Genomic DNA, 25,889 nt, shown 5'->3' on the forward strand with positions numbered 1-25,889 from the left:
TCCCAGAGACTCTGCTAATCCCCCTTTCTGAACCACTTGCCGTCACTGTATAAAACATCAAATCCCAAAGGCAACCTTTCTGAGGAAAAATCATTTCAGTTTTTCCTGGCGGCGTCCATTCAGGAAGAGAGGCTTAGGTGCTTCTGTTCTCTTCTGCAGTACGGACTGTTTTGCAGGCATAGGGGGACTTGGTCTATCTGCTCTCCCTCCAGATCAGTCCACAAAGACTAAAACGTTTACCAGCTATGTGCAAAAAAATGAAACTCGATCACCAACTTACAACATACACAAAAATAAATTCAAGGTGGGTAAAAGACTTAAACATAAGTCGTAACACCAGACTTAAACATAAGTCGTAACACCATAAAAGTCCTAGAGGAAAACATTAGCAGGAAGATCTCAGACATTCCACGCAGCAACACCCTCACAGACACGTCCCCCAAAGCAAGGAACTAAAGGAAAGAATAAACAAATGGGACCTCATTAAAATAAAAATCTTCTACATTAATGCTAAAGAAAACAGCATTAAAATGAAAAGAGAACCAACAGTATGGGAAAACATATTTGCCAATGATACCTCAGACAAGGGCCTGATCTCCAAAATATATAAAGAACTCACATGACTCCACTCCAGGAAGACAAACAACCCAATTAAAAAATGGGCAAAGGACTTGAACAGACACTTCTCCAAGGAAGACATACAGAGGGCCCAGAGACATGTGAAAAGATGCTCAGCATCACTAGCCATCAGAGAGATGCAAATTAAAATCACAATGAGGTACCATCTCACACCAGTCAGAGTGGCCAACATAGACAGATCAACAAACAAATGTTGGAGAGGATGCGGAGAAAAGGGAACCCTAGTACATTGTTGGTGGGAATGCAGACTGTTGCGGCCACTGTGGAAAACAGTATGGAATTTCCTCAGAAAACTAAAAATGGAACTGCCCTTTGACCCAGCAATTCCGCTGCTGGGATTATACCCTAAGAACCCTGAAACACCAATCCAAAAGAACCTATGCACCCCAGTGTTCACAGCAGCACAATTTACAATAGCCAAGTACGGAACCAACCTAAGTGCCCATCAGCAAATGAGTGGATCCAAAAACTATGGTACATTTACACAATGGAATTCTATGCAGCAGAGAGAAAGAAAGAGCTTATACCCTTTGCAAGGGCATGGATGGAACTGGAGAGCATTATGCTAAGTGAAATAAGCCAGGTGGTGAGGGACAAATACCATATGATCTCACCTTTAACTGGAACATAATCAACAAAAGAAAAAAGCAAACAAAATAAAACCAGAGACACTGAAGTTAAGAACAATGTAACAATAGCCAGAGGGGAGTGGGGAGGGGGGAGTGGGGAGAGGGGTCTACAGCAGCTACTATAAAGGACACAAGGACAAAATCAAGGGGGAGGGTAGAGGTGGGGGACGGAGGTGGAATTGGCTGGGGTGGGGTGGAGGGATGGGGAGAAAATGCAGACAATTGTAACTGAATAAAAATATTTTAAAAGTTTAAAATAAATTAATGAATTAAAAAATAAAACCTTAAAAAATTAAAAAATAAAAAATAAACGTTTAAGATGGTAGTATATTTACGAAGCTCAGAACACTCCTTGGCATGTGTAATTTAGCTATTACTGTTTTTTTGTTGTCATCATGTTTTATTGCTCCATGGAGCTATGGCCTTATCCTGCAGGTCGCAGGAGTAATGCAAGGATTTTAAGCAAGGCCACACGAGGTCAGCTTGGTTTCTCACAAACAACTCTGGTAACACTGTGACAAATGGGTCACAGGGATGAAAGACTAAAGGGACACTTAAGAGTAAATTTCCTTTGTATTTTTCACAGTGGATAATGCAAATTAAGCCAATTTGCTGTTTTTAGATTTTTTTCAATTACTGTTGACATCCAATATATTTTATAGTGGTTAAATATTTATATAATTTACAAAGTGATCCCCCCAATAAGTCTAGTACCTGCCTAGCACCACACAAAATTATTACAATGTTATTGGCTATATTCCCTATGCTGTACTTGATATCTCTGTGATTATTTTGTAACTACCAATTTGTATTTTTTAATCCTTTAACCTCTTTCACCCAACCCCCCAAGCCTCTCCCATCTGGTCAAGCTGATGTTTTATTTGCATTATTAACTTTCCATCATAACTATGTTGCTGCAAAGGGTGGCATGAGAACCTAAGGTTCAAGAGATCTTAGAAAGGGAGGCAAATGTCTTGCGGCTGGACTGAGGTGTTGCTACCCTGCATTTCTGGCCATGACAGTCTGTAGGCTGTGCCTCTGATGAATGCAAACCATCAGCATTGTTTTTGAAAAGGGAAATTTAAATGATTAGTAAACATGAAAATATGCTCAACCTCATTAATTTAAAAAGGCCAAATGTAACTCAATAATGGGAATTTATTTATTTATTTTACTTATTGTAATGTAAAGATTAAAAAAGAATGATATTTAGCATCAGTAAGGCTTTGGGGAAATAAGCAGTCTTACACACTCATGGTACAGAAACACTTTCATATACATAAAAGATATTTGTGTACACACACGCACACAAGGTTGTTCATTGCAGTACTGTTTGTAATAGCAAAAGATTGGAAACAACTTAAATGTGCATCTATACAAGCTTAGTTAAATGAACTATGGTACAGCTATACTATGAAATTGTATGTAGCCATTGAAAAGAATGATGTTACTGGATAGTCAAACAATAGATGAGGGGAATTCTCATTTTATAAATGTATTCCAGATACTAATAAAAACCTTATTATAAAAATACAGACAGGATTTGAACAGACACTTAATCCAAGGGGATATAAGGTTGGCAAATAAGCATAAAAAATGATGGCCAATATCATAAGCCATTAAGGAAATTAAATTAAAACCATTATGAGATAACACTACATATCTTATTATATAAATAGCTAGTTTGGATGCAAAATGGTACAGCCACTCTGGAAAATGGTTTGACAGTTTCTTATAAAGTTCAGCATACATTTACCACATGCCTCAGTGACCCCATTCCATGGTATACTACTCAGCCAGAAAAAGGAATGAACAAATTGGATAAATTTCCAAGGAGTTAAGCTGAGTAAATAAAGTCAGTCTCAAAAGGTGACATGCTGTGTGACTCCATTTTTATATGACATTCTTGAAAATGAAAAACTATAGGGGCAGAGAATAGATCAGTGGGTTGGAGGCGGGAAAGTCTGATTGCAAAGGGAGTGTTAAACTGTTCTGTATCCTGTTGGTGGTGGTGGATACAATCTATGCATGGGTTAAAACTGACTATGCACCAGAAAATAAATTTTACTATATGTACATTAAAAATAATCTTTAAAAAGATAAATTGTCACCAGCAGTAATGATACCTTCTATTTCTCCATCTAATGGAGGAACATCATCTCTCATGGAGAAATCCATAGCTGACCCTGGTATGTCCATCAACTCTTCATCACTGGAGCTGCTCTGGAAGCTATTGAAACTCCCCTGCTGAAAGCCTCTGTTATCCATGGCTCCTGTGCAGAAAGAAAAACAGGAGGCTTATTACAATGACTTCCAAGCCCCTTACTATTTATTATTTTTTAAATCGTGGCAAATATACATAACATAAAATTTACCATTTGACCAATTTTTAAACTAGACAATTCAGCAGCCTTAAGTACATTTACATGTTATGCAATCATCATCACTAGACATTTCCAGAAATTTTTCATCATCCCAAACAGAAACTCTGTACCCAATAAATATAATTCCCTATCTACCCACCCCCAAGCCCTGTATAAATTCTATTCTCTTTCTGTTTCTATGATTGGTTGATTCTAGATATGTCATACAAATGTAATCATATAATATGTGGCCTTTTGTGTCTGGCTTCTTATACTTCTCATAATGTCTTTAAGGTTTATACATGTTATAGCATGTACCAGTACCTCATTCTTTTTAGGACAGAATAATACCCATTGTATGACTATACCACATTTTGTTTATCCATTCATCAGTTGATTGACATGTGGGCAGTTTTCACCTTCTGGGTTGCCATTTATCCTTATGTATTTTTTCATATCCTTATTTTGATAATATAGAAATGTAAACTAGTTAGTATATCCAGTTACCCTCCAGATGTAATGTACCTCTACCTTTACCATATAGCTGATAGCAGTTTTTTGAGAATCATGCAAACAAACCAACCAAGTGAGAGGACATGTATACAAAACTTGTAGTAGTTCACAGGTAATCAATTGAAGTAAAAACTACACATCAGGATTGTGAAATGTGCTAGCCATTTGGAAATGAAGAAACATACTATGCTTCCAAGTCTGCCAGAGCCCCTCACACAATATAGGTACATAGAAATACTGGGGGAAAGAGGCATACTGTGCCATTCAACGTTGTTCTCTGCTGAAGAAATTAATATTAAAGATATAACATTTTTATATCCCAAGTGTGAATCTTCAGATATAAGTTTTACTCAAAAAATCTTAGCATATTGAATCAAAAAACAGCATTATAGCTAACTTTAAGTGATCTACAATTGCCCCCTTCAATTTTTTAAAGTGAAATGTTGATTGAGAATCATAGCAAAGTTCTATTGAATTAGGCAAATAATATTCATTTTGAGGTATTCCAATACTTTTAAGGAAGTTCTTACTGTACATTATCAGAATCATGTGTGTTTAATTTGGTAAAAACTAAATAGAACAAATTAAGCAACAGGCATGAAAAATTGGAATCATAGCAGATAAATTAAATAGTTCAAACATATAGCATAAAGAATAAAGAACAAACATTTACCAGGTACTTATCAATTTTCAGGCTATGTGCTTAAAGTGAACCCTTTCACTTAATTTTTCTAAAGATCTTATGCAATGGCATTATCACTCCTAGTGAAGGTTAGGAAACTGAAGCTCAAAGAGGCTAAGTAACTTGCCCAGTTGGTGTTTTTAAAAAGTTAAACTCTAATCATGTGTTCAATTTCACAATACCTCACTTGTAATAAAGAGACCAGCCTGACTGAAGTGTGAGTGACATTTATGAACCACCTACTATGTACAAGTCATTGTGGGATAATGAGACAGGTACAAAAATGATGCTAGAGCCCTGGCTGGTGTAGCTCAGTGGATTGAGCGCAGACCTGGGAATCAAAGAGTCGCTGGTTCGATTCCCAGCCAGGACTCATGCCTGGGTTGCGGGCCAGCTCCCCAGTAGGGAGTGTGTGAGAGGCAACCACACATTGATGTTTCTCTCCCTCTCTTTCTCTGTCTCTTCTCCTCTAAAAAGTAAATAAAATCTTTTTAAAAAATGATGCTAGAAAAGCCAGATGAGATGAAGATTGGGAGACCAAAGATTTGGGGGTTATCAACATCAAGGTGATGGTTGAAACCAAGAACAGATATTCCAAGGAAAATCTGTCATTTATTTATGGATAAGGATGAATATAAATAAAAGAAGTGCATTCCCAATACCCTTCCTTCAAATCAACAAATAACTTGAACTCTGTGCAGATATGAAGTAAACAATAAGTTCCCCAGGAACATTACCATGCTAACGTGGTAACATATGGTCAGGTAAAAAGGTAGGGTCATTTACTAAAGGTATTAATAATGTACAAAATTACTGATCATAAAACCATTCCCTCAGCTACAAAAATTCTAATAATGCTATGTGGATCAAATGAGTCCTAGGACACTAAGAATCTGTGCTTTGTGGTCTTAGCAAAGCTGTTTCACTGCTTCTAATCCTTCATCCTTACTGGACTCTTCCCTCAGCTCTGTCCTGCTTCCTTCACTCCCCTTCTCCAAGTCCTCCTACAACAATTCACTTAAACAAATTCTCTGTTTCAGCTGCATTTCTAGGGATCCTGACCTACCACAGGATCCTTGGCAGTTTTTTCCTATTACTAACAACTCATAAAAAATCCCGAATCTCTGTCTCCCCTCCTTGTCATCCAGAAAGAAGTGTCTTTACTCTAATTTTTTAAAAAGCCCCTCTATTTTGCTCTGGATTAGACTGAGATAACAGCCCTTCCCCACCTTACTCTCATTTATAGAAGCCCCATCCCTTATCCAAGGGGAATATGTTCCAAGACCTCCAGTGTATTCCTGAAACCACTGATAATACCAAACCCTACATATATGGTTTTTTCTTGTACATACATACTTATAGTAAAGTTTAACTTATAAATTAAGCACAGTATGAAATTAACAACAATAACTGATAATAAAGTAGACCAATTATAACAATATCTTGTAATAAAAGTTATGTGAATGTTCTCTCTTTCTCAATCTCTCTCTCTCTCTCTCTCTCTCTCTCCCTCTCTCTTTCTGATAGTGTATCTGGCAACTGAAATGGCTATTAAGTGACTAACAGGAAGTAGCAGATACAATGTGGATTCACTGGACAAGTGTGGATTCACACTCAGGGTGGGATGGGACAGGACAATGCAATATTTTATCATGGCACTCAGAATGGTGTGCAGTTTAAAACTTATGTATTATTTATTTCTCTAATTTTCCATTTAATATTTCTGAACCACAGTTGACCTTGGGTAGAAATGCAGAAAATAAAATTAGATAAAGGCAGACTACTGTACTTAATTTTACCCTTTAAGGAAAGCTATCATCTCTAGCTCTCATCTCTGTCTCAGGCTCCAGTCCTGAATTCCCAAGAACTCCACTTGACACTTCTGTTACTACTTCAAACTTAATAGCATAAAAATGGGGGAGGGGAGCAGAAATAACATTAACTTAAGCAAAAAAAAAAATAAAATCCAAACAAAGCATGTTCCCTGCCCTCGCCCTCCACATCAACTTTCGTTTTAAAATGCAGGTGGCATTAGAATCAATATTTGCAGTTAAGATTTGTCTAATTCTGGGATTTACTACATTCAATGAACCTATAAAAAGCACTTAATGTCAAGAATAGGCATTCCAGGTTTCTAGAAATCGTAGCTGAAAATAAGCACCATTTTAGCTGATGAGAATAACTGGGTCTAACAGGGTAGCACACCTCAAGAGGTTTTCTTTTTGTTTAAATTTATTAAATGCCCATGAATTCCATATAGTGACTGGCACTGAAAGAAAGCAAGACAATTTGTAAAATTATGCAGAATTCTTTCCCTTTCTCTCCACTGTTGACCTGTCCCATTTGGGAAATGATTTAAAATACACAGTTCTAGCAACTCTACATTAGCCACACAAATCATAGAAAGAAAATGTATGGGGGGGTCCAAAAAAATTTCTATTTGGCTGTGGGATATGTCCTATAGTCATATTTTCAGATGGGTATAAGTATTGTTCAGGAAATTCTTTAAAACAAAATAATGACGGTTCAAGATGAAGATTCAACAAAGGGGAAGCTGGAAAACTTACCAGTTTCCCCATAGAGACATTTCAAACTCCTTCCTGTAACTCACTAACAGAGAACAATTCAGCTAAATCGAGTTGCTTCATTCCATTTCCTGGAGCAGCTATCTGGTTCACTGGCTTATAAAGGGCTTCCTTAATAAGTACATAGAAATAAAGGGTCAACAAAAGAAAATTAGAAGAAGCAAGTAAATAAAGCAAAATAGATGCTATAAATGGGAGTTCAACAAAGGAAATAAATATAATCAGTAAAACTCAAAGTGATAATTTGTCTGTGGATAATCCATTCTGGTACAGTCTTTGGTTTTATTTTTCAGATATTAAGTAAGTTCAAGACAAAATGTTAAAGCAGCAGAAAAATGAGGAAATCATTTAAAGCTGAGATTTGAACCCTCATCTATTTGAACTCTAAGCTCAGTGCTCCTTCCATAATACTTTGGGGCTTCGCTATGACATAGTATTCTAGAGAATGGCACATCTGGAAGAAATCAAACCTCTAAATGACCACAAGCCTGAGGTCAGCCAGATTTTATGGCAGGCAAAGAACAAAGTAAGGGAATTTTGATTTATTATCCCAATTGGAGGATTACAAATAGGGCTTGTCATATAAGGGAGGCCTAGGGGAGAGAACAATTGGGGAAAAATGTTTTGGTGGATATTTGTGTTACACAGCTTAAACTTTCAGCTTAAAGGCACTTTCAGTGCCTTTTGTCACTTTCTTGCTTAAAATCGTAAGTTGCTTCCCCATTGCCTATAGGGTCAAGTTTAAATTTCTTTTCATGGCATTCAGGGCCCTATCAAATATAGACCCCATCTACCCAGATAGACTTATCTTCTACCAAAAATTTGTTATACTCCAATAGGCATGTACTTTTATGCCTCCATGACTTTGCTTAGGCCAGATACTCTATCTGGAATTTCATCCAACCCCCTATCCTTTTTTCAGACTGCTGAAATTCTATTCAGTTTATCTAGGGCCAGTTCAAACAGGCTTTTCCCTCAATATCCCTTTGTCCAGACATCTACGAGGTGGGGGCAAGAAAGGGGAATTATCTTCTGGAGGGTGGGCCCTTTGGAGTATAGGCTTCTCCTGCTATAAACCCATCTGTATCACCAACTGGTGCTGTTGTGAGAGGCTGCATTTGGCTTCAGTGAATTTTTTTGGAAGACTCTTTCATTGTGTTTGCCCATTTCATGATAGGTGATTTACAAGCACACCTGCCCACACAGCGCTAAGTGTTCAGCAGTTTTTGACCAAAAATGGGCATGACCCCTGTGCCTCACCCTCCATACCCTATTCACCCCAAGCAACTTTTTTTAAAAGATTTTATTTATTTTTTTAGAGAGAGGAAGGGAGGGAGAAAGAGAGGGAGAGAAGCATCAATGTGTGGTTGCCTCTCTCACACCCCCCACTGGGGACCTGGCCTGCAACCCAGGTATGTGCCCTGGACTGGGAATCAAACTGGTGACCCTTTGACTCACAGGCCGGCACTCAACCACTGAGCTACACCAGCCAGGGCGAAATATAATTTTTTTAAAGCCCTCAAGGTCACAGATTCTGGAAGGACACTGGAAAAAGAAAGACCTGAGAGTGGTGAGACAGCCATGCAAATATATACAAGATGGGTGTTCCAGGTGGAGGGACCTACTGTGCAAAGGCCCTGAGGCAAGAGTGTTCCTGGGTGTTTTCAGATGAGCAAGGAGGCCAGTGCAGTTGGAGCAGAGACAGCCAGGATTAAAGCTATAGAAAGTGAGATTAGAAAATTAATGAGTATAGCTGGATGACAGATGGAGCCACAGAAACTTTCACTGAGAAGGGGAAGCCACTGCCTCTAATGCAAGTTGCTCAAGGCAGTGGTCTAGCCTGGCTCATCTCTACATCCTCCTCAGCATCTAGCACAAGGCTTTCACATAGAAAATGTCAAGGTGCAATTTTTTAAAATAAAAGTATGTCAAAAGATGGCATTTGTGTGGCCTACAGGGCATAGAGTTGTAAAGTGCCCATTTTGGTCGCTATCTCAGGCAGAGAGGGCTCCAGTGGAGATAAGGTGGGGAATGTAGGGCCAGGTGGACAAATGTAGGCAGGAAACAGGTGGATCACTAGGTCAAAAAAAAGAAATAAAAAACAAAACATGAAGACAATCCTAAGCATAACATTGAAGGTAATAAGAAGCATACACACATAAAATCACCTTTTCCCTACCCACTATACTTTGAGCTAGTGGAGGAGAGGGTGCTAAATCTGTGTTCCTAAGTGCCTGACACAAAGAGATAACTTAGTAAATAATCTAGTTTATACTATAATTCTAGTCTTAGTTACTTTATATGGAAAAGCAGAAATGAAATGTTAATTATGGAGAGTACCCTCTGAGATGCCATAGAAGATGCTTATTTAGGAAGTGTGGATGAATCCTTAACCCAAGGTACCTTCTCTACCTGTCAGAATTGTGGTCTTCATCTGTGAGTCATCTTCACAGATGAGTAGGAGTTATGAGAAAACACAGGACTCAAGGCAAGCATTAACAGAACAGCAGTTCTTAAACTTTCTGGCTCAGGATCCCTTTAGTCTTAAAAATTATTGAGCAGCACTAGCCTGTGGAGTATACTAACCCAGTCCTTCAAATACTGGAGACACCACCCTGCCAAGCTTGAGTCTAGCAGAAAGGACTGGTGGCTACACCCAACATTAACCTTAGGTGTGCTCTTTCCCTGAAGAAACTATAGGCAGACACTCAGACAGACACTGAACTGTGAGGCCTTGGATAGGGGACCAGTCTTCCCCCTCATCTGGAGGCTCAGCTAGCACCACCCCCAATGGGAGACTGTTTTGTTCAGCAAAGTGGGAATGGAAGGATCATAACTCAACATAATAAAGGTCATATATGACAAAACTACAGCCAATATTATAATAAATGGGTAAAAACTACAAGTGTTTCCCTAAAGAACAGGAACAACACAGGATGTCCGCTTTTACAACTCTTATTCAACATAGTACTGGAAGTCCTAGAGCCACAGCAATCAGACAAGAAGCAGAAATAAAAGGCATCCAAATTGCAAAGGAAGAAGTAAAACTGTCATTATTTGCAGAAGACACGATACTGTATATAAAAAATCCTAAAGACTCCACCAAAAAAAAATCTAGAACTAATAAATGAATTTGGTAAAGTAGCAGGATACAAAATTAATATTCAGAAATCTGTGGAATTTTTATATACCAATAATGAACTATTAGAAAGGGAAATTAAGAAAACAATCCCATTTACTATTACAACAACAACAAAAAATAAGGTATCTAGGAATAAATTTAACCAAGGAGGTAAAAGACCTGTACTTGGAAAATTATGGCATACTGAAGGAACAAATTGAGGAAGATGCAAATAAGTGGAAGCATATACCATGTTTGCAGATAGAAAGAATTAACACCATTAAAAGGTCTGTTTATACTATCAAAAGCAATCAATAAATTCAATGGGGTGGGGTAGAGAGGTGGGGAGAAAATGCAGACAACTGTAATTGGACAACAATAAAATAATTTTAAAAATACCAATTGCATATCTCATGGATCTAGAAAAAATATTCCAAAAATTTATATGGAACCACAAAACACCCTGAATAGTCTCAACAATCTTGTGAAATAAGAACAAAGTTAGAGGTATCACAACACCTGATATCAAACTACTACAAGGCCACAGTAATCAAAACAGCATGCATACTGTCCAGTGGAACAGAATAGAGAGTCCAGAAATAAACCAGTGCCTTTCTGGTCAATTAATATTTGACAACAGAGGCAAGAACACACAATTGGGTAAAGACGGTCTCTTCAATAAATGGTGTTGGGAAAATTGGACAGATGCATAGAGAAAAAAATGGAAACGGACCACCAACTTCCACCATACACAAGAATAAACTCAAAATGAATTAAAGACTTACGAGTTGCAAAACCATAAAAATTCTAGAAGAAAACACAGACAGTAAAATCTCAGACATTTCTCATAGGAATATTTTGGCAATATATCTCCTCGGGTAAGGGAAACAAAGGAAAAAAATAAACAAATAGGACTGTATCAAACTAAAAAGTTTTTGCACACCAAAGGAAACCATCAACAAAATGAAAAGACGATCCACTGAATGGGAGAACATTAGCCAATGATACATCTAATAAGGGGTTAATATCCAAAATATATAAAGAACTTATAGAATTCAACACCAAGAAAACAATCCAATTTCAAAAATGGGCAAACGATCTGAAAAGACTTCTCCAAAGAGGGCACAGAGATGGCCAACAGACACATGAAAAGATGTTCAATGTCACTAATCATCAGAGAGGTGCAAATTAAAATCACAATTGATTATCACCTCATGACCATCAGAATGGCTATTACCAATAAATCAATGGACAACAAGTGCTGGCAAGGATGTAGAGAAAGGGGAGCCCTTATGCACTGTTGGTGGGAATGCAGACAGGTGCAGCCACTGCGGAAAACAGTGTGGAGATAACCTCAAAAATCTAAAAATGGAACTGCCTTTTGACCTGGCAATTCCACTTCTGGGAATACACCTGAAGAAACCCAAAACACTAATTCAAAAGAATATATGCACCCCTATGTTCATTGCAGAATTGTTTACAATAGTCAAGATCTAGAAATAGCCCAAGTGCCTATCAGTAGATAAGTGGATAAAACAGCTATGGTACATTTACACAATAGAATATTACTCAGCCATAAAAAAGAAGGAAGTCTTACCTTTTGTGGCAGGATAGATAGACCTGGAGATTATTACACTAAGTGAAATAAGCCAGTCAGTGACAGATAAATACCACATGATCTCACTTACGAATATATATCTCACATAGACACAGACAACAGTGTGGTGTTAGCCGGAGGGAAAGGGGGTGCAGGTTGGTGGAGGTGAGCAAAGGGGGGATAAAAGGGAATAGAAAGAGACTACTTTGGGTGATGGGTACACAATGCAGTGTGCAGATGATGTTTTGTTGAGTTCTATACATGAAACCTGTATTTTTTTTAACCAATGTCACCCCAATAAACCCAATTAAAAAAAGAAATATACAATTAAAACTCCTAAACAAACTTTAACAAACTGAATATAGCATCACATTCAAAGACTTGCCTGATATAGTGGGTTTATTCCAAGAACAAAAGACTAGTATCACAAAGGAAAGATCAACATAACTATCAGATTAACAGATAAATTTTTTTTCCTTTTTAAAAAATTTTTATTGTTATTCATTACAGTTGTCTGCATTTTCTCCCCATCCCTCCACCCCACCCCAGCCAAACCCACCTCCCTCCCCTGCCTCCACCCTCCCCCTTGGTTTTGTCCATGTGTCCTTTATAGTAGTTCCTGAAAACCCTTCTCCCCACTGTCCCCTCCCCACTCCCCTCTGGCTATTGTTACATTGTTCTTAACTTCAATGTCTCTGGTTATATTTTGTTTGCTTTTTTCTTTTGTTGATTATGTTCCAGTTAAAGGTGAGATCATATGGTATTTGTCCCTCACCACCTGGCTTATTTCACTTAGCATAACTCTCTCCAGTTCCATCCATGCTGTTGCAAAGGGTATAAGCTCCTTCTTTCTCTCTGCTGCGTAGGACAGATAAAATTTTAAAAGCCATACTTATCTCAATATATGTCAAGAATGAATTTTTAAAATTTACATTTATGCTGAATTTTAAATTATATTCCAGGCAGAGGAATTCTTTCTTGACATTATATAGAATATTTAAATTAAAACCAAGAATCAAAATATCATTCCCTTTAAAACAGGCAGGAAATGATGCCTCCTGTTGACAATTATATTTAACATGGTACAAAAATACTTTAAGAGGAAAAAAGTAAAGAATGTACAGCAGGTCCTCGAATAACATCATTTTGTTCAAATATCATTTTGTTGTAACATTGATGAGATGTCATAGGAAATTAACTCTTGTTTACCTCAATTAGATTGTGGTAAAGTTAATTTTCTTATTCATTGTATTGCTTAAAGTCACAGAGCCTATCAAAGACATTAAGTAAGGACTTACTGTATGTAGGAAAGAAAGAAATATGATATTTTGATGTTTGAATTGTATGAATACATATGCATACAGCTCTAAGAATATTAACTAAAAATAACTAAAGGTAATACATTAATTCAGAAATTATAAGGTAAATGGACAAAGACAACTGCATTCTGATGCACTACCATAGAACTAGAAAATACAATAATTTATTTATGATAGAGACATAAACTCAAAACAATATTACTTAAAAATTTTAAAAGCTAAACAGGAGGGGGGTAAAGGGTGGAAAGTCTAAATATAGCAATAATGAAACAGATTGTAATCTGAATTATATTACATCTATATATTAATCTGAGGTCCTCATGTCATCCTTTATAAAACTTGAAAGACTGATAATGCAATTCATCTAGAAGAATAAGTAGGCAAGAATACTAGTGTGTGTATTTTCTTAAATGTAAATATGGTAAACTTATCCTGATGGATTTTGATCTTCTATAAAGAAATAATCATCAAAACCTTGTGGGAATTAAAAATAGAGATTCCAGAAATGCATACAAACTGTTATAAGAACTAATAGTTGACAAACCGGAAGCAACACAAATACAAGGAAAGAATCACTTTTTAGTAAACAGATGAGTAAACAGCTATCTGCTAGATATCAAAATGGAAGACAATATATCAATAGGATTACAATATACACCACATTACAGTAAATCCCAGATGGGTTTTTTAAAGTTAACTTTAAAAAAGAACATGGAATAGTATATTTATCCCAGATGTGGAAAATAGGCAAAATTATTTCTGACTATGAAAAGATATAAAATGGATTATTCATATGCACTAGAATAATTTTTGTATCAGTGAATGTATGCAATAATAAAATGAAGTGAAAGGAACAGAAAAGAACATAACTGTGTCATCACTGATGAAGGTAATAGAAAAAGGTGGATACAAACATCCAAGTAAAAATCAAAGGAGGATTTCTGGTTTCTGAGTGAGCAGGTAAGGACCTTGGAAGTAATCACTCTCATCCTCACAATGAAGAGAAAGCTGAACGAACTGAATATCAACAACTGTTCTTAGATTCATCAGAGAATTGAGGTCCCAAGACAAACTGCTATCCCCCCAAATTGGAGAGAAAGGCTGATACAAAGAATCACAACTCACATAAGTGGAAACCTCCATGGGAACCAGTACCAGGGTAAGAGATAATTGAAGAATAGCTGGAGGCTCAGTGTGGGCAAGTTTGATAGTTAAGAACTAGAGGGGGCCCTGTCTTATGGGGACCCTACAATTCTGTAAGTTTTACCTCCAGGAGCCCTACTCACAGTGCAGACCAGAGAAAACCCCCCTTGGGCTTCCAGCAGTGGGAAGGAAAAAACTCAACTCTAGGTCTCTCTAGTCTTCCTGTTTCACATAAGGGAAAACAAAACAAAACTGATAAGTACTTGTGAAGCTCACAGCTTTTAGTACAGACTCACTAAAAGACTCTAACCTAATCACAGAACTATAGAACATCCCCCCACACACACACAACTTATTACCACATCAATAAGGCTCCTGAATAACAATAGGGGAATACAACTGCAAGAACTGCATGTCTTAAACCTTATTTAACAAGTCATCTCTAGGGAAACCAAATACACAGAAAAGACAAAAACAAAGACACTAGAGAAAATTTTAGCCTGTGACATATAACTATAGCACACAATAAATACATCCTAACCCCATCCAGATAAACATAAAACCTCACATTAAAGGCCTATTTACCTCAATTACATTTTTTACCCATATGTTATGTCCAGCTTCCAACAAAAAATTTACAAGGCATACTAAAAGAAAAATTGCAGCATGGACAGACAGAGCAAGTATCAGAACCAGAGACAATTATGGAAGAAATGTTGGAATTACTACAACAGCAATTTAAAATGATTAATATGCTAAGTGCTCTAATGGAAAAGGTGTTCACCATGTAAGAACAGATGGGTAATATAAACAGGAAACAAAGAAATTCTAAGAAAAATCAAAATGAAATGCAAGAAATCTGTAAAATAAATAATGTCTTTGATGATTCATCAACAGAATGGATACAGCAGAGAAAAAGAATCAGCAAACTTGAAGAAATGTCAATAGCAACTTCCAAAATGCAGAGAGTGAAAAATGAACAGATTATCAAAAACTGTGGGACAATTACAAAAGATGTAACAAATACATAATGGGAATACCAGGAGAAGAAAGAAACAAAGAGAAAAAACATAGCCATGCATCACAAAGACAGGGATACATTCTGAGAAATACGCGGTTGGGCAATTTTGTTGTTTGGCAAACATCATAGTGTGTACTTACACAAACCTAGATGGCATAGCCTACCATACACCTAGACTATATGGTATAGCCTCTTGCTCCTAGGTTATAAACCTGTACAGCATGTTATTGTACTGAATACTGTAGGCAATTGTAACACTGTGGTATTCGTGTATTTAAACATATCTAAACTAAAGAAGGTCCAGTAGAAGTATGGTATAAATAAAATGTTTTAAAAAAGGTACACCTGTACAGGGCACTTACCATAAATGCAGCTTAAAGGACAGGAAATTGCTCTGGGTGAGTCAGTGAGTGAGTGGTAAGTGAATGTGAAAGCCTGGGACATTACTGTACACTTTAAATTATACACTTTGTTCGCCAAGCCCTACCCCTGCTTCCTTCCTACAGGGTGAGAAATAGGACATCAAAGCTGTTAATGCTGCTCTATGAACAGAGATGTGGGCTGGAGCAATTGGAAATATTGAGGAGAAACTGGCTGGGTAAGACGTACATCACCATAATAATAACTGTCAGGAGGGAATCAAAGGTAGCTTGAGAATCAGTAGCAATGAGAAATCAAGATGAGAAATAAAGGAACATAGGGGATGGTCAGGGCAATGTGGTTTTGGCTACTGCAGGTTGGAGCAAGTGGTCAGACCAAGGAACTTTGTGGTATTCATTTAAAAAATAGAGGTGTTGAACATGAAGGATATAGAACTGAGGACTTCATATTTTGACTGTGGAAATTTGATTTTGGTTCCATTGACCCTATCTGGCAAAAAGGGATCTTTCTGGCATTTAATGATAGAAGAAATAAAACTTATCTGTGTTTTATATAATTACAACTTGAAAATATTTCCAAAGTACAGGAACAGGCTGGCTTGACACTACCCCAGAAAGCTTTTACTTAAGTGGCAGTGGCCCTTAATATTCGTTATAATAGCTCCTGTGTTCCTCTGTACTTGTATAGGATCTTAGGTCCTTAACCAATAATTTACAGCAATGTAAATTGAAGCTCTGAAGACCATCAACCTGGATCTGGGAGGGCCATTGTGCCCTCTGAACATGTGGCATCAGGGAGACAAGCTTCTTTGTGGAGAAACAGGTTAGTGGCTGACTGACTGGGATAAAACCTGTGTATTCAAAAGTGAGTGCTGTGAGTGAGGGAACCTATTGTGAAGCCCCATAGGTATTGCTCCCATTGGAGAAAAACATTCCTCCTGAATCACACATCCTCCAATTTCTTACAGGATATTCACCTCTATTATAATCTTATCAGACCACAATCATATATGCAGTCTGCATTAATGGAAATATCATTATGTAGCACATGACTGTATTTGAAGTAATAATGACTGAGAATGTCCTAAAATTAATAATAGATACCAAGCTACTGGTCCAGAAAGCTCAGAAACCACTAAGAAGGATAAATATTTTAAAAATCTACAATTAGGCATATTCATATCCAAATTGCAGAAAATCAAAGACAAAGGAAAAAATCCTCAAAGTAGCCAGAACAAAACAATGGCCTACCTATGGAGGAGCAAGGATAAGACTTATGTCAGCCAGGCATTGAAAGACAAATACCATATGATCTCACCTATAAGTGGAACCTAATCAACAAAACAAACAAGCAAGCAAAAAATAACCAGAAACATTGAAATAAAGAAAAAAACTGACAGTAATTGGGGCAGGGGAGGAGATAATGAGGGAAAATAAGGGAAGGGCCATCAAGGAACATGTATAAAGGACACATGGACAAAGCCAAAGGGGGTAGGTTCGAGGGTGGGAAACAGCAATGGATGGAGCAGTGGGCCATGGTGGGGTGAAAATGGAGACAACTGTACTTGAACAACAATAAAGAGTTTTGATATGCAAATAAAGAGACTTACATCAGCTTTCTCTTTAGAAACTATATAACAAGGAAGAAAGAAGAATGAAATACATGAAAGATTTAAATGAACCACCAATCAAGAATTCTGAGTCTATCCCAAACTTTTTATGAAGCCAGCATCATGCTAATCCCAAAACCAGATAAAGACACAACAAAAGAAAACTTCAGGCCAATAGCACTGATGAACATAGATGCCAAAATCCTCAACAAAATATTAGTAAACCGCATCCAGCAGTATGTTAAAAAGATCATACACCATGATCAAGTGGGATTCATCCCAGGGATGCAAGAATGGTACAATATTCGCAAATCAATAAATGTAATACATCACATAAACAAAAGACAAAAATCTCATGATCATAGCAACAGATGCAGAAAAAGCATTTGATAAAGTACAGCACCCACTTATAATAAAAACACTTAGCAAAGTGGGAGTAGAGGGAGGATTCCTCAAAATAATAAAGGCCATATATGAGAGACCTAAAGCCAACATCAAACTCAATGGGCAAAAACTAAAACCTTTCCCACTAAGATCAGGAACAAGACAAGGATGCCCTCTCTCACCACTCCTATTCAACATAGTACTGGAAGTCCTAGCCACAGCAATCAGACAAGAAAAAGCAATAAAAGGCATCCAAATTGGAAAGGAGGAAATGAAACTGTCACTGTTTGCAGATGACATGATAGTGTACATGGAAAATCCTATAGACTCTACCAAAAAACTACTCGACCTAATAAATGAATTTGGAAAACAGCTGGATACAAAGTCAATACTCAGAAATCAAAGGCATTCTTGTACACCAACAATGAAACATCAGAAACAGAAATCAGGGAAAAAGTCCCATTTGATATAGCAACAAGAAAAATAAAGTACCTCGGAATAAACCTAACCAAGAAGGTAAAAGACCTGTACTCAGAAAACTACACAACACTGAAGAAAGAAATTAAGGAAGACACAAACAAATGGAAGCACGTACCATGCTCATGAATTGAAGAAGTAACATCATCAAAATGTCCATACAACCCAAAACAATTTATACATTCAATGCAATCCCTATTAAAGTACCAATGACATATTTCACAGATATAGAACAAACATTTCAGAAATTTATATGGAACAATGTACAACCCTGAATAGCTGCAGCAATTTTGAGAAAGAAGAACAAAGCAGGAGGGATCACAATACCTGATATCAAACTGTATTACAAGGCCACTGTAATCAAAACAGCCTGGTACTGGCATAAAAACAGGCACATAGACCAATGGAACAGAACAGAGAGCCCAGAAATAAACCCAAGTCTCTATGGTCAATTAATATTTGACAAAGGGGGCAACAGCATAAAATGGAGTAAAAATAGCCTCTTCAACAAATGGTGTTGGGAGATCTGGACAGCTACATGCAACAAAATGAAACTCGAGCACCAACATACACCATACAGAAAAATAAATTCAAGGTGGATAAAAGACTTAAATATAAGCTGTGATACCATAAAAGTCCTAGAGGAAAACATTGGCAGGAAAATCTCAGACATTCCACTCAGCAACATCTTCACTGATGTGTCGCCTAAAGCAAGGGACATAAAGGAAAGAATAAACAAATGGGAATTCATCAAATTAAAAAGCTTCTGCATGGAAAAAGAAAACAGCATTAAAATGAAAAGAGAGCCAACTATATGGGAAACATATTTGCCAATGATACCTCAGACAAAGGCCTGATCTCCAAAATATATAAAGAACTCACACGACTCCACTCCAGGAGGACAAAAATCCCAATTAAAAAATGGGCAACGGACCTGAACAGACACTTCTTCAAGGAGGACATAAAGAGGGCCCAGAGACATATGAAAAGATGCTCAGCATCGCTAGCCATCAGAGAGATGCAAATTAAAACCACAATGAGATACCACTTCCCACCAGTCACAATGGCCATCATTAACAAATCAACAAACAAGTGTTGGAGAGGATATGAAGAAAAGGGAACCCTAGTGCACTCTGAGTAGGAATGCAGACTGGTGCAGCCACTGTAGAATTTCCTCAGAAAACTAAAAATGGAACTCCCTTTTGACCCAGCAATTCCACTGCTGGGATTGTATGCTAAGAACCCTGAAACACCAATCCAAAAGAACCTATGTACCCCAATATTCATAGCAACACAATTGACAATAGCCAAGTGCTAGAAGCAACCTAAGTGCCCATTGGTAAATGAGTGGACCAAAAAATATTTACACAATGGAACACTATGCAGCAGAGAGAAAGAAGGAGTTCCTACCCTTTGCAACAGCATCGATGGAACTGGAGAGCATTATGCTAAGTGAAATAAGCCAGGTGGCAAAGGACAAATACCATATGATCTCACCTTTAACTGGAACCTAATTAACAAAAGAAAAAAAGCAAGCAAAATATAACCAGAGACATTGAAATTAAGAACAATCTGACAGTGACCAGAAGGGTGGTGGGAGGGGCTAATGGGAGGAAGGGTTTTCAGGAACAACTACAAAGGGCACATGGACAAAACCAAGGAGGGGGTGTGTGGAAGCAAGGGAGGGAGGTGGGTTTGGCTGGGGTGGGGGGGGAGTGGTAGGGGGGTAAATGCAGATAACTGTAATTGTACAATAATAGAATAATTTTTTAAAAAAAGAATTCTGAGTCTAAAGAAACGATCCCTCAAAACTGAATAAGAAGTATATAATTTTCTCAGAAAATTAAGGGAATTTGCTGGCAGTATACCTGCCTTGCAGGAAGTGTTAAAAGAAATTCTTCAAAAAGAGAAAAATTATACAGGTCAGAAACTCAGATCTACATAAAGAAAGTGTGGTACAGAAGAAATATATGAAGGTAAAATAAAACATTTTATTTGTTTATTCTTTTTTCCCACCTGCCATTTTTTTAAAAATTGAGGTATAGATGACATATAACATTTTATTAGTTTGAGGTGTACAATGTAATAATTTGATATTTGTATGTATTGTGACATATCACCACAATAAGTCTAGTTAACATTTAGTTATTTTTTGTTATTCTTAATTTAACTAATAGATAACAGTTTGTTCAAAATAATAATGGTAACAATGCATCCAGTGATGACAGCTTACATATAAGTGAAATGAAAGGCAGTACTGTTATAAAGAACAGCAGAAAGGAAATGGAATTACTCTGTTATATGGTACTTGCATTATTACCCATGAAGTAGCACTGTGTTGTTTGAAAGAAGACTTGGATTAGTTGTAGATATATATTGCAAACACTATAGAAACAACTAAAAAGAAGGTTTTTTTAAAAAAGTATAATTGATATGCTAAGAGAGTAGACAAATAGAATTATATAAAATGCTCAATTAAAACCAGAGAAGGCAAACGAAAGAGTGGAAGACAAAATAAGAAAAACAAAAACAACAAGAACAATGAATAGGAAAAGTAAAAAATATGGCAAATAATATGGACTCAATCACATCAGTAATCACTTTAAACATCAATGGTCTAATTATAACAGTTAAAAGACTGGGACTGTCAGAGTGGGTAAAAATACAATATTCAACTATGTGTCTGCAAGAAATCTACCTTAAATATAAAGAGAAAGATGTTAATCCTAATGAAAAGAAGGGTAAAGTAGCTATATTAATTTCACACAAGCAGATAAGAGCAAGGAAAATTATCAGGAATGAAGAGGGACATTACATAATGATAAATGGTCACTTCTCTAAGAAGCCATAACAATCCTTAAGGTATATGTGCCTAACAACAGAGCATAAAAATACATTAGAAAAATCTGATAGAATGGCAAGGAGAAATAGATGAAACCACTGTTATAGATGGACACTTCAACAGCCCTCTACTGAAAATGGACAGAAAGCAGCAGAAATTCAGGAAAGATATAGTTAAACTAAACAGAATCATCAATCAACTGGATCTAATTGACCTCTATAGAATACTTCATCTAACAACAGCATCAGAATAAATATACCATCTTCTCAAGCTCACGTGGAACATTCACTAAGATAAATGACATTCTGGAGCATGTAGTATGCCTTAACAAATTAAAAAAAAAAAAAACCAGAAATCATAAAAAGTCTGCTCTCAGATAATAATATAATTAGAAGTCAATAACAGAAAGATAGCTGGAAAATCCTAAAATACTTTAAAGATTTTATTTATTTATTTTTAGAGGGAGGGAAAAGAAGGAACAGACAGAAGGAGAGAAACATTGATGCACAAGAGAGGGATTGATCGGTTACCTCTCACACACACCCAACCAGGGACCTGGCCTGCAACCCAGGCATGTGCCATGACCAGGAATCGAACCAGCCACCTTTTGGTTTGCAGTCTGGTGCTCACTCCACTGAGCCACACCACTTTAAACAATACATTTCTAAATACCACATGTTGCCAGACAAATTTAAAAATATTTTGAATTAAATGAAAAAAACAGCTATTCAAAATTTGTGTTATACAGCAAAACCAGTGCTTGGAAGGAAATTTATAGCATTGACTGTATATGTTAGAAAATAAGAAAGATCTAAAATCAATCACCTTAACTTCCACCTTAGGAAAGTAGAAAAATAAGAGCAAATTAAACTCAAAGTAAGCAGAAGAAAACCAGTAACAAACATTAGAGCAGAAATCAATAAAGAAAATCAATAAAATCAGAAGTTGGTTCTTTGAAAAGATGAATAAAATTAACAAGCCTCTAGCCAGGTTAACTAAGAAAAAGAAGATATGAATGACTAATATCAAAAATGAAACAAGGACAAAATAGAAACAGGCTCATAGATAGAGAACAGACTGACAGCTATCAGAGAGGAATGGGGTTGTGGGGCTGGGTAAAAAAAGGGATTAAGAAAAAAGAAACTCATGGATGCAGACAACAGTGTGGTGATTACCAGAGAGAAAGGGGGTTGAGGGAGGTAGGAGAGGGTAAAGGGGGATAAATGGTGATGTAAGGAGAATTGACTTGGGGTAGTGAACACACAGCACAATATACAGATGGTATTATAGAATTGTACCATTGAAACCTACATAATTTTATTAATCAATGTCAACCAATAGTCAATTTAAAAAATAAAATAAGGATCACCACTATTCACCACATGAACATTACAAAGATAAGAAAAGCATATTATTGGCAATTCAATGCTCACCAATTTGATATGCTAGATGAAATGGACAAATTTCTTGAAAGACACAAGCCATTAAAACTCAAACAAAGAGGAATGGATCAGTGAATATGCCTATTATCTACTTAAAATTGGATTATTATATAATAAATTTCCAAAACAGAAAGTACCAGACCCGAATGGGATCACTGGTGAATTTTACCAAATATTTCAAGAAGAAATTATATCAATTCCCTGTAATATCTTTCAAAAAATAAAACTAGGGACAATACTTCCTAATTCATTCTATGAGGCTAGAATTATCTTAATACCAAATACAAAACAAAGACATTTAACAAAGGAAAACTATAGACCAGTAGTTCTCATAAACATAGTTGCAAAAACCCTCAACAAAATATTAGCAAATAAAATTCAACAATGTATAAATATAATTATATACCATGACCAAATATGATTTATTTCAAGCATGCAAGGCAACTTGAACAGTAAAAAAAATTAATTAATGTAACATTTCACATCAACTGGCTGAAGAAAAAAAACCTTATGGGTATTTAAATCTATATTAAAAAATTTGACAAAATCCAACATCCATCCATTATTTTTCTTCTTGGTATTTATGTGGAATTTTTTAAAAAATTTTTATTGTTGCTCAATTACAGTTGTCCCCATTTTTCGCCTATTACTCTCCCCTGCCCTGCCCACTCACATTGAATCCTCCTCCCCCATTGTCCTTGTCCATGGGTCCTTTACACATGTTTCCTCACTTGACTTTTCCTCTTCTTTCCCCTGTTACCCCACCTCCCCTCTGGTCACTGTCAGTTTGTTCTTCATTTCCATGTCTGTGATTCTATTTTGCTTACTTGTTTGTTTTGTCATCACTTTAAAATCACAATGAGATCTGTCAGAATGGCCATCATTAACAAATCAATAAACAAGTGCTGGTGAGGATGTGGAGAAAAGGGAACCCTAGTACATTGTTGGTGGGAATGCAGACTGGTGCAGCCACTGTGGAAAACGGTATGGAATGTCCTAAAAAAAAACCCCAAAAAACAAAAATGGAACTGCCTTTTGATTCAGCGATCCCACTGCTGGGATTATACCCTGAGAATCCTGGAACACCAATTCAAAAGAACCTATGTACCCCAATGTTCATAGCAGCACAATTTACAATAGCCAAGTGCTGGAAGCAACCTAATTGCCCTTCAGTAAATGAGTGGATCAAAAAACTGTGGTACATTTACACAATGGAATTCTACACAGCAGAAAGAAAGAAGGAGCTCCTACCCTTTGCGACAGCATGGATGGAACTGGAGAGCATTATGCTAAGTGAAAAAAGCCAGGTGGTGAAAGACAAATACCATATGATCTAACACTGACACCAAATGTTGATGAGGTTGTGGAGCAACTAAATTTTGTTGCTGGTAGGAATACAAAATAGTACAGACCTTGGGAAGACAGTTTGACAGTTTCTTGCAAAACTAAATATACTCTTACTGTACAACCCAGTTACTGCACTCCTTTGTATTTACCCAAATTATTTGAAAATTTACATCCACACAAAAATCAGCACACATATGCTTATAGCAGTTTTACTCATAATCAACAAAGAAAAAAGCAAACAAAATATAACCAGAGACATTGAAGTTAAGAACAATCTAACAATAGCTGGGGGGGGGGGGGGGATGGACAGTGGGAAGAGGGGATTACAGGAACTACTATAAAGGACACATGGACAAAACCAAGGGGGAGAGTGGAGGTGGGGGAGGGAGGTGGGTTCAGCTGGGGTGGGGTGGAGGAATGGGGAGAAAAGGCATACAACTGTAATTGAATAACAATAAAAAAAATTTTTTTTTTAAAAAGAACAATCTAACTATAGCCAGAGGGGAGTGGGGAGGGGATAGTGGGGAGAGGGGTTTTCAGGAACCACCATAAAGGATACATGGACAAAATCAAGGGGGAGGGTGGAGGTGGGGGAAGGAGGTGGGTTTGGCTGCAGTGGGGTGGAGGGGTGGGGAGAAAATGCAGACAACTGTAATTGAACAACAACAATAAATAAATTAATTATTAATTAATTAATTTTTTTTTTAAAGCTGGAAGAAACCAAGATGTCCTTCAGTAGTGAACAGACAAACTATGGTATATCCAGACAATGGAATATTATTCAGCTATCAAACCAGAAAAATATATGGAGGAATTTTAAATGAAGTAAAATAAGCCTTTCTGCAAAGGCTACATACTGTATGATTCCACCCATATGATATTCGGGAAAAGACTATGTAGACAGTAAAAAGATCAGTGTTTGTCACGGGTCTAGAAGGAGGGTGGATAAATGGTTGGAGCCCAGAGGATTTTTAGGGCAGTGAAACTACCCTGAATGATGCTATAATGGATAAATATCATTATACATTTTTCCAAATGTATAGAATGTACACCACCATCTGGAAACACTAATGTAAACTATTGACTTTACGTAATAATAATGTATTAATATTAGCCCAATAATTGTAACAACTGTACTACACTAACTGCAAGATGTCAATAATATTGGAAACTGGGGGTAGGGGGATGAGTATATGGTAACTCTCTACTTTCTGCTTAGTTTTTCCTGTAAACCTAAAACTGCTCCCCAAAAAAGCCTAACAAAAATCAGAGACTGAAATGGCGGCATACACAAAAACAATTTTTTACTCTAAAAATCATCCTATGTAATGCAGAAATCTCTATTAAAGTTCTCAAAGTTCAATGTGCAACAGAATCCCCTGGATGGTTTGTTAAAACACAAACCACACCCCCCCCCTCAACTTTCAGATTCCCTAGGTCTGAAGTAGGGCCTGGGTCCCAGGGAATGCTGATTCTGCTGGTCCTAAAGTTCAAGAGAGATGTAAAGTCTGGGGTGAAAAGCTGACCAGTAACCAAAATGGGAAATAGAATTTTAGGGTATATGAAAGTTAAGGAGCACATATTAAACAACTCGAGTCTCTTCGGCATAGTATATTGGGGTCAGTTGAGAGAAAAGAACACAGAGTCAGAAATTTTAAGTCCTGTTTAAGAACTCAAGAAAGAAGATTGAAATGTAGTGCCTCTCTCTCTCTCTCTCTCTCTCTCTCTCAATCTCTCTCTCCGTCCCCGCCCTCCTCTTCCCTCTCCCCCTCTCTCCCTCTTTCCCTCTCTTTTT

General features: G+C 36.9%; 1 protein-coding gene across 1 annotated transcript in view; it reads right to left on the bottom strand.

Annotated features, from left to right (window-relative positions):
* CLCN5 (chloride voltage-gated channel 5) overlaps positions 1 to 25,889 on the bottom strand; it is a 218,137-nt gene that overhangs the window by 68,801 nt on the left and 123,447 nt on the right. Inside the window, exon 3 of the mRNA XM_045187525.3 lies at positions 3,395 to 3,541. Within this exon, the coding sequence (XP_045043460.1) occupies positions 3,395 to 3,541 (147 nt within the window). The remainder of the gene's footprint in view (positions 1 to 3,394; positions 3,542 to 25,889) is intronic.

This window comes from Desmodus rotundus, chromosome X, assembly GCF_022682495.2.
Source record: "Desmodus rotundus isolate HL8 chromosome X, HLdesRot8A.1, whole genome shotgun sequence".
Taxonomy (NCBI): domain Eukaryota; kingdom Metazoa; phylum Chordata; class Mammalia; order Chiroptera; family Phyllostomidae; genus Desmodus; species Desmodus rotundus.